We start from the raw sequence: 9568 nt of genomic DNA on the forward strand, positions 1-9568 counted from the left end.
CTTTTGTACCCACAGCCTCAACACAAGAATCACGGAATGGGTCAGGTTGGAGGGGACCACAGTGGCTCACCTGGTCCAACCTCACTGCTCATGCAGAGCCATCCTAGAGCACATGGCACAGGATTGTGTCCAAACAGTTCTCGAGTATCTCCACTGAGGGAGACTCCACAGCCTCTCTGTTGTGGCAATCTGTTCCAGTGCTGCTGGGTCACCCACACAGTAAAGAAGCTCTTCCTCGTGTTCAGGTGGAACTTCCTGTGCATCAGTTTCTGCCCATTGCCTCCTGTCCTATTGCTGGGCACCACCGAGCAGAGCCTGGAAACATCCTCTTGGCACCTCCCTTGAGATACTCATAGACATTGATGAGCTCCCCTCTCAGTCATCTCGAGGCTGAATAAGCCCAGCTCCCTCAGCCTTTCCTCTTAAGAGAGTTGCTCCAGTCCCTTAGTAATATTTGTTACCCTCCTGGACCGGCTCCAGGGGCTTCCATGTCTCTCCTGTACTGAGGGGCTCAGAACTGGACAGAGTACTCCAGATACTGGAACGGTAAGGCTTAAGATTGATTTATCTTATTATTTCCCTTGGACAATGAAAAGACAACATCTCCAAACACGGCTTTACAACGGGGCCCCGGGCCTACCCTACACTCGGGCCCGGACACCTTCTGTCCCCGCCCCCTCTCTGCTGTGCTGCGGCTACACGCAGCCCCAGGCCGGCACACCTACGCGGCTCCCGGCCTCGGGGGGAGCTGCAGGAGGAAGCTGGGGCGGATTCCCGGTTCCCTGCCCCAGCCGTGGAGCCGAAGAGGCGCCACCGTAACCCCTGTGGAATACTCTGGAAGTGCTTTTTCTGCCCGTAGCTGTATTCCTCCGCGACGGGGCGCGGAAAAGAGTTCCTCGCCGGGGCTCTTCGCCGCCCCTCGCCGTGGCGCTCAGAGGTCCCGGTCCTGCGACCCTCCGAGCGTCGCGGCGAAGAGCGGCGGGGAGCCCCAGCTGGTGACCGCACAGCAGCTGCATGAAGCCGAGCATTCATTGCACGCCCGCCATGGCCGCCGCTAAACGGCAATGCCGATGCCTCCCATACACCCTCCATCTGTGGTTCGCTGACCAAGACCCCTTTAAGGCGGAAGGATACAATTAGCCTCCCCGCTCCATGCCTATAAAAGCCGGCCGGTGGGGGGTGTAGCTCTTTTGCCGGTCCCTCACGCCCGGGAAGGTAGGGGCGGAATGCGGGATGGGGGTGGGCCTGGGCCTGATGCTCCCACCGCCCCCTCCCTGGTGCTCGTGCCCTGAAAATGCGCTGAAAATAGGCCTGTGTTTGCCTTGTAGATGCCCGAGAAAGTGCAGCACGAGGAGGAGGATGCGGAGACCTTCGCCTTCCAGGCGGAGATCGCCCAGCTCATGTCGCTCATTATCAACACTTTCTATTCCAATAAGGAGATCTTCCTGCGGGAGCTCATCTCCAACGCCTCCGACGTGAGCCCGGGCCGGGAGTGGGCTCCTTCCTGTGCCGAGGGGCTCGGGGTCGGGCTGGTGCCCTGCCGGGGGTGCCCGGGGAGAGGCCGATTCCTGGCTCTCCGGGAAGGCTTCTGCAGGGGAGGGACGGAGGCGGCTGTCGAGTAGGGAGGCCGTGTCGAGCATCCCTCTCTCTCCTAGGCCCTGGATAAGATCCGCTATGAGAGCCTGACCGACCCCTCAAAGCTGGACAGTGGGAAAGACCTGAAGATTGACATCATCCCCAGCCCCCGGGAGCGCACACTAACCCTGGTGGACACTGGCATAGGGATGACAAAAGCAGACCTCATCAACAATTTGGGCACCATTGCCAAATCCGGGACCAAAGCCTTCATGGAAGCTCTGCAGGTGGGTTGCTTTTGGCTGCATGGGTTCCTTGGGGCCTGAGTTACAGGCTGGCGCTGAACATACAAATAATAATAATAAATAAATAATTAAAAGGCCCCGCTGCCTTGTTTGCTGTGGGAACTGTTTGCCTACCCAAGTGTGCTTCCCCTACCTTTCCAGCAGCAGGGAGGAGCTGAGGGTAGAGCTGGTTGCCTGTTGGCACTTGCATGTTCTTCTCCATGTGCTTGACCCAGTTCTTTGCTGCTGTGAATCAGTCACAGGCATTTTCTATCTCCACACTGGTCTTAGCAGTTGCTCTCTGCTTTCACAGGCTGGTGCAGACATCTCCATGATCGGGCAGTTTGGTGTGGGTTTCTATTCTGCCTATCTGGTGGCTGAGAAGGTGGTTGTCATTACCAAGCACAATGATGATGAGCAGTATGCTTGGGAGTCATCAGCTGGGGGCTCATTCACTGTCCGAACTGACCATGGTGCGTATTGTACAAAAAACCAAGCATGTTTTCCAGAGGCACCCCTTTTGCTGGTGCTCCCTAGAGCCGTGCTGCATTGTCAGTCACACTGGTTAATGCTGGGTATCCTCTAATGTTTAGGCTCAAGGAGCTGGCCCTGCTTGCTGTCTGCCCTGGAACACTGATGTTTCTCTCCCCACACTGCAGGTGAGCCCATTGGACGTGGCACCAAAGTGATCCTGTACTTGAAGGAGGACCAGACTGAGTACTTGGAGGAGCGTCGTGTGAAAGAGGTGGTGAAGAAGCACTCCCAGTTCATTGGCTACCCCATCACGCTCTATGTACGTAAGGATAGGACTGTGGGGACCAGCTGGAAAGCTGGAGGCAGGGGTGGGTGGTGCTGGGAACACAAGCACAGAAAAGGCCCGGTGTACGATCCCTTCTGGTCTATTCTATAGTTCCTGGGTGTTGGGTACTGAGCAGTGGTGCTCTCGCTTCTGTGGCCAAAGGATTTGAGGCTGGGGGCTTACTGGAGGTTGAGGAGGTGGGTATCCAGCCACACTAAAGGCCTTTGGTCTCTGCAGCTGAGGATCATCTTAAACCAGCCATGGAAAAAGGAGGGTTTCTTGCTGCTTGTCTCTTCTCAGACACAGCTTTTGGTTGCATGATGAGGGGCTTTTGAGGACTGCTACCAAGAGAAGCTTTGATTCCAGATGATGCATTTGTTTGGCCTTGGAGGACACCATTTTTCTCACCTGGAGCAAAAGGATTCTTTGTAACTTTGGGCTAAACCTGACTATTGCTTGTTTCTTTCTCCACAGCTGGAGAAGGAACGTGAGAAAGAGATCAGTGATGATGAGGCAGAGGAGGAGAAAGATGAGAAGGAGGAAGAGTCAGTGTCCAAAGATGAAGAGAAACCCAAAATTGAGGATGTGGGCTCTGATGAGGAGGAGGAAGGAAGCAAAGGCAAGAAGAAAAAGACGAAGAAAATCAAGGAGAAATATATTGACCAGGAGGAGCTGAACAAGACCAAACCAATTTGGACCCGCAACCCTGATGACATCACCCAGGAGGAGTATGGCGAGTTCTACAAGAGCCTCACCAATGACTGGGAGGACCACTTAGCTGTCAAGGTGCGTGCTGGGCTACCCTGCCTTCCAGGGAGAGGCAGAGGGCCCCTTTCCAGCCCTTATCTAGAGTCACCACATGGTTTTGCCTCTGTGGGACTGAGCACTCTCAGGCCACTCGGTGATGGAGCAGCCTGCACTGTGGCTCCCATGCAGGTGGAAGGATTGGCAGTGCCAGTCCATAAGCAAGACAGGAGGGTGTGGGATCTCAGAGAAGTAGTGGCTTCTCAGTCCGAGCCTGCTGGATGCCAGAGAACCTTGGCACATAGGGGATAGTGGGCCTGAGCAGGAGGAAATACAGGCTGCTTGGATGCTAGAGATGCTGCTGTGCCCCCTTGCCAGCCCCAGTGCTGAGGAATGGCCTTTCAGCGTCCCTACAGTGGGAACTGGGGAAAGGGGTAGAAGTGAAGCACCCCAGCAGCTGTTGTATTTTCCCATCTCCACAGCACTTCTCTGTGGAAGGGCAGCTGGAGTTCAGGGCTCTGCTTTTCATCCCGCGCCGTGCCCCTTTTGACCTCTTTGAGAACAAGAAGAAGAAGAACAACATTAAGCTGTATGTGAGGCGTGTCTTCATCATGGACAGCTGTGACGAGCTCATCCCTGAATACCTGAGTAAGAGCCCCCTGCCTCAGCCTCCCAGCGCAGAGCTGGCATCCCCACAGCCTGTGGTACCACTTCCAGTACAAAGGGACTGGATGAGGCACTAGCTGGTGTGGTGCATAGCAGTCAGTGTTTTAGCTCTTTTCTTGCTGTGTATAAGCTCAGAATCCTTAACCTGACGCCCGTTTTCATTCCCCCTACTCAGATTTCATCCGGGGTGTTGTGGACTCAGAGGACCTGCCTCTGAACATTTCTCGTGAGATGCTCCAGCAGAGCAAGATCCTCAAAGTGATCCGCAAAAACATTGTGAAGAAATGCTTGGAGCTCTTCTCTGAGCTGGCAGAGGACAAAGAGAACTACAAGAAATTTTACGAGGCTTTTTCCAAGAATCTGAAGGTGAGCTGGGCACCCTACACCTGGAGGAGGGAAGGGCCCATGATCCATATGCCTGAGGAGCAATCTTGTTCCTATGCTGTGTTTCCTCTGCATGGATGTTAGGATAAAGGGAGTGGGTCTTACGAATGCCTCCGAGTACCTTTGCGGGCAGCTGTCCCCTCTGGCTGCCCTAGGCCAAAATGATCAGGAGGTGGGCAGATGGCTGTGCCTTAGGGGTGGCCAAGTGCATCCAAGTCCTATCCTGAAGACTTCATGCATCTCTTCTGCCCCCAGCTGGGCATCCATGAGGACTCCACCAACCGAAAACGCCTCTCGGAGCTGCTGCGGTACCACACGTCCCAGTCAGGCGATGAGGTGACTTCGCTTTCAGAGTACGTGTCCCGTATGAAGGAGAACCAGAAGAGTATCTACTATATCACAGGTGAGCCACAGCTTCTCTCAGCCCTAGCAAAGTAGAGGCAGGTAACCTGCGTACAAACCCTAATTTAAAACTTTTCCTGCTGCCTTCAGCAGGCCATCCCTGCTGAATTACAGCTCATTCCTGCGGGCTGGGGAAAGGCCACCAGGCCTAGAACCGTGGCTGCTGCCAGTTTTATGTTAGGGGTCCCAGGTGACTGGTGCTGTTTGTCCTGCTGTAACCAGCTCTTACATCTTGGTGATGTTTCATTTCTACCCTCCACAAACACAGGGGAGAGTAAGGAGCAGGTTGCTAACTCGGCCTTTGTGGAGCGTGTGCGGAAGCGTGGCTTTGAGGTGGTATACATGACAGAGCCCATTGATGAGTATTGCGTGCAGCAGCTCAAGGAGTTTGATGGCAAGACCCTGGTATCAGTCACCAAAGAGGGGCTGGAGCTGCCTGAGGACGAGGAGGAGAAAAAGAAGATGGAGGAGAGCAAGGCCAAGTTTGAGAACCTCTGCAAACTTATGAAGGAGATCCTGGACAAGAAGGTGGAGAAGGTGAGATGGGCAGGGAGCTTAGCCCTGGGCTGGAGGGAGGAGGGCTGGGCCCTCCGTGCTGCAGGTGAGGGCCCCCGCTCAATGCATGCCTCTCATCTCCTGCAGAGGAGCCGCTAAAGGAGACTGGAGGTCCCAGCATGCACCATCTTGCTCTAAGCAGCCAGGCTGCAGGCGAGGGGCACTGACCCAAATACGTGCATTAATGGGAGAGGGTAAGTGTGGGAAACATGCAGTGGGTGCTCTAAGTGCTGGCTGAGCTGTCCAGATTAGTCTGTGCAGCAGTCCTGGAGCTGCTTGGAGCATCTCTGCTTGCTTCAGGGTGTCCCCAGGTGAACCAGGGGCAAAGACTTGGGCTGTAGTGTGCTGTGGCTGGGCCCAGTCCAGGGCTTATGGGAGCCTTGCTCAGCTAACCCTTGGCTGTGTTGGTAGGTCACCGTTTCAAACCGGTTGGTCTCGTCTCCCTGCTGCATCGTCACCAGCACCTACGGTTGGACAGCCAACATGGAGCGCATCATGAAGGCTCAGGCACTGCGGGACAACTCTACCATGGGCTATATGATGGCCAAGAAGCACCTGGAGATCAACCCTGACCACCCAATTGTGGAAACCCTTCGCCAGAAGGCTGATGCTGACAAGAATGACAAAGCTGTTAAAGATCTGGTGGTGCTACTCTTTGAGACTGCTCTGCTGTCCTCTGGCTTCTCCTTGGAAGATCCCCAGACCCACTCCAACCGCATCTACAGGATGATCAAACTCGGGCTTGGTGAGTATCTGCAACCTCTCAAGCTTGGAGTAGGCCTGAAAACCAGGTTAACTGGTCAGGCTAATGTCTTGGGGCAGGGCGAGGCCAGTAAGTGAGCCATGCTGGTGTGATGTGCCGAAGTGGCTCTGTACATAAGGTGGCCAGGAGAAAGTGTAAACGTGGAACAAGGTATTTCAGGAGGGCTCAGGGCTCTGGGTGGACTGCCCTGTCTTCCACAACACCAGGAGCCACCACCAGGATGCTCAGATGACAAGCTGAGGCTTTTTATTCCTTCAGAGTAAGTGTGAAATGTCTGTCATGAGTGATGTGACCCATCTGCTGAAACAGCTTGTGCTTGCACACAGCCTTTTCCTCCAAATTCACTATTTAGCTACAAATATAAGTCAGAAGGTGCTGTGGCTTGGCACAACTAAGTTAGTAACTCTGTGTTGTCTAGTCTCAGTAGGAGTAGGGTCTTCTATTAGTCAAATTGCAGGTAAGGGGGCTGTATGATGGTGCAATTTTCTGTTCAGAGTACACTGAAACAGCAACCTGCAGTGTTGGAAACTGATGAGCTCTAGAGTCTTGCAACTGATTTAGTTGTGACTTGACAGGATTTACTGCATTTTTTTTCCTAGAGAAATATTCATGGCTTAAACCACGTTCTCCTGGCTTAAACTCCAGAGTTTTGTGGTGCTGGGTGACAAGTCTTTTGTAGTTAATCTCTACTGGCTAAGGAGTGCACTCTAATGGCACAGGTAGTATCCATATACTAGTGTAGATGTTACTGGGAAGATGCTACTGATACAGGATTAATGCTGGAGTTGACAATAACTTGTAACAATGTTGACTTGCATTCTATTAAGTTTTCAGCCTGGAGGAAAGGAGACTGAGGGGTGACCTCACTGCAGCATACAGCTTCCTCACAAGGGGAAGCAGAGGGGCCTGCATTGGTATCTTCTCTGGTGACCAGTGACAGGACCTGAGGGAATGTCATGAAACTGTGTCAGGAGAGAATTAGGTTGGATATTAGGAAAAGGTTTCTTACCCAGAGAGTGGCTGGCCAAGGAACAGACTCCCCAGAGAAATGGTCACAGTTTGGACAACACTCTGAGGCACAGGGTGTGATTCTTTGGAGCTGTCATGTGTAGAGCCAGGAGCTGGGCTTCAGCAATCCTTGTGGGTCCCTTCCAAATCAGAATATTCTATGATTCTGTGAACTACTGGATGCTAATAGCCCAATTCTTCAGGCTGGGGGCAGGAGCCAGGTTTATTCAGGGAGAGGCTGGACATCTGGGATCAGGTGTCATTTGGAGGCCTTACCTCTTCCTTTCCTCCCCTCTCCCAGGCATTGATGAAGATGAGATGACTGCAGAGGAGCCCAGTGCAGCTGTCCCTGAGGAAATTCCCCCTCTGGAGGGAGATGAAGATGCGTCCCGCATGGAAGAGGTAGACTAAAGGAGGAAGGCTCTTCCTTCACCTGCCAGACCTCTGTATCATGTCTGCTTAGAAGATGGTCTGCTCCCACCAGCTGCTACTGACTCCTTGGTGGTGTCTATTTTTTTGGCTCTGTTTGGTTGGTGTTGTTTTTGGCAGGGTGCAGGAGGGCATGATTCCCTGTTTGTTAGTAGTGATTCAGGTAGCCTGAGGCCTGTCTGTTCTGTGTCTTTCTGCTTGTGTAGGAACAGCTGATGGGGAGTGGAGGTGTGAGGAGGCATCAGGCTTCTCTCCCCCTCATGGAGTGTCCCATGTTACCAGTAGGCATCAAACACTGTCCTTATTCCATTGGGGTGGGAGAGCCCTTCCTCTGAGCTTCTGCCTCCTTGAAGCCCCAGGATAGCATCATGTATTTTGGCTGGGTTTTGGTTGATTATTTTTCTTGTTTTTTGTTCTACTGGAATTAAAGAATTGATGATTTACATGGCGCGGTCCCTTGTGTTTCATGCCTACTCTAATGAGGAAAGTGTCTCAGCCTGTGCCTGAGGGCATTGGACTGTTGGTCTCTCCTGTGCCCTGACTGCTTTTCTGAGCCCTGCCTTAGGTGATCTTTACCTCTTCCACGGCAAGATGAAGTGGGTGGAAGGAACACATGACCTGCTGTGCAGGTGGGGTCATCTCCAATGAGCAGTAGTTCTCCACCTGCAGTGCTGCGTGCCCCACAGCCTGGGAGCAAACTTCCACTCTGCATGGGTCAGCTGGGTGAGCTGTGCCAGGGCCTGGTTTGATCTGAGCATCTCTGGGGCAGGACTGTGGCAGGAGCCATCTGCCTGTTCATGGCAGCGTGGAGCAGGGTGTGGAGTGACAGCTCAGGACTGTAGTCAAGCTGTCTCTCTTCAGCTATTGGCCAAAGACTCAGCTCCTTTCCTCCCACCCTCCAGCCTGCCCTTTCTGGCCTTCTGCAGCCACTGGGTGGTTGGCAGTATCTGGCTTCTTTCCATCTGTGTCCCAGATGACAAGCCTGGGACATCACCTCTGATTGAGCTGCCCCTTGCACTGAGCTCACACCCTGTGAGGTTTGTCAGCCCTGGCCACAATGGCTCTTGGGGTTTGTCAGGGAAAAGTGACACCGAGTTCTCTTGCTGCCTGCATGCCAGCTGCCACAGGCACAAAGTAGAATGGGCTTTAGCCAGTATCCATCTTCCAACAAGGAGGCAGAGCCTGCTGGAATCCCTTGCTGCACACCAAAACACTGACTGTGCTCCCAGTGTGGCAGCTGTGTGGGTGCAGCCTGCGAAGGCAGTGCTGGAGCTGAGCAAGCAAATGGTTTAAAAGTAGGATTTCTCTCTGGATAGGAAGGTGTTGCTAAATGCTGAATTAATAAAAATTAACTTTTAATGTTTGGGATTTTCTTCTTCCACTAATGTTTTTTTAAAATCTACATTTAAATTAGAAAGGTTATCCCATTGTATCCTATTCCTAACCTGGCAATGTGGGTTCTTGTTGTTTCAGGTTTTTTTTAATCAAAGGAAATCTCATTCCATTTTCAGTCTGTCAGCAGATGGTGGCTGCAGACATTTGGGCCAATTTGTAGGGCAGGATGAAAAGCTGTGAGGTTGCACAGGCACTTCCAAAAGCTCAGAGCTAGAAAAGGAGCACAGTAAAACTGCTGGAGAGCCAAGTGCTCGGAAGCCTGGGCTGTGCTCAGCACCAGCTCTGGTATGCCTGCAGGCTCAGCTAAGTCACTACTGTCCCTAGTCTCCTCCTCTGTTTCTCTTGTGACCCTCACCTGAGTCTCCCCTTTCCCTAGCCCTCTTAGGCCCCAGTCCTGTCTCTGACCCCAGACTCACTCTAGCCTACACCATTTTTCACCAGGCCTCCCACATGTACCAGTAGGATGGACCATCCACACCTCCAGCCTCTCCTGGCCCTGGCTGCTGCAGCTACACCCCACAAAATGCTACAGCACTGGTGGCCCTGGCTGCCAGGTGCTCAGCA

At 53.1% G+C, this 9568-nt stretch overlaps 1 protein-coding gene across 2 annotated transcripts; it reads left to right on the forward strand.

Moving 5' to 3' along the window:
• The first annotated feature begins 1106 nt into the window (after positions 1-1106).
• Positions 1107-8052, forward strand: HSP90AB1 (heat shock protein 90 alpha family class B member 1). 2 transcript variants are annotated; one of them, XR_007202448.1, is made up of 12 exons: positions 1107-1215; positions 1329-1475; positions 1656-1862; positions 2173-2332; positions 2519-2652; positions 3133-3444; positions 3885-4050; positions 4244-4434; positions 4708-4855; positions 5123-5391; positions 5497-5603; positions 5821-5889. XR_007202448.1 is itself a non-coding variant. In XM_048298098.1 (12 exons), exons 2-12 carry the CDS (start codon positions 1329-1331, stop codon positions 7589-7591), a joined length of 2178 nt encoding a protein of 725 aa, XP_048154055.1. In that variant the 5' UTR covers positions 1108-1215; the 3' UTR covers positions 7592-8052. The 2 variants fall into 2 exon arrangements, 1 of the variants encoding a protein (XP_048154055.1); XM_048298098.1 differs by lacking the exon at positions 5497-5603 and adding an exon at positions 7482-8052 and having other exon boundaries at positions 1108-1215; positions 5821-6154.
• Positions 8053-9568: the final 1516 nt, after the last annotated feature.

This window comes from Corvus hawaiiensis, chromosome 3 (genome assembly GCF_020740725.1).
Source record: "Corvus hawaiiensis isolate bCorHaw1 chromosome 3, bCorHaw1.pri.cur, whole genome shotgun sequence".
Lineage (NCBI taxonomy): Eukaryota > Metazoa > Chordata > Aves > Passeriformes > Corvidae > Corvus > Corvus hawaiiensis.

Bases quoted from the DNA above. Each gene is read 5' to 3' on its own strand.
- HSP90AB1 (XM_048298098.1), top strand. From the start codon at position 1,329: ATGCCCGAGAAAGTGCAGCACGAGGAGGAGGATGCGGAGACCTTCGCC. The intron at 4,435-4,707 runs GTGAGCTGGGCA...TTCTGCCCCCAG, and splicing joins CTTTTTCCAAGAATCTGAAG to CTGGGCATCCATGAGGACTC. The intron at 4,856-5,122 runs GTGAGCCACAGC...CCACAAACACAG, and splicing joins GAGTATCTACTATATCACAG to GGGAGAGTAAGGAGCAGGTT.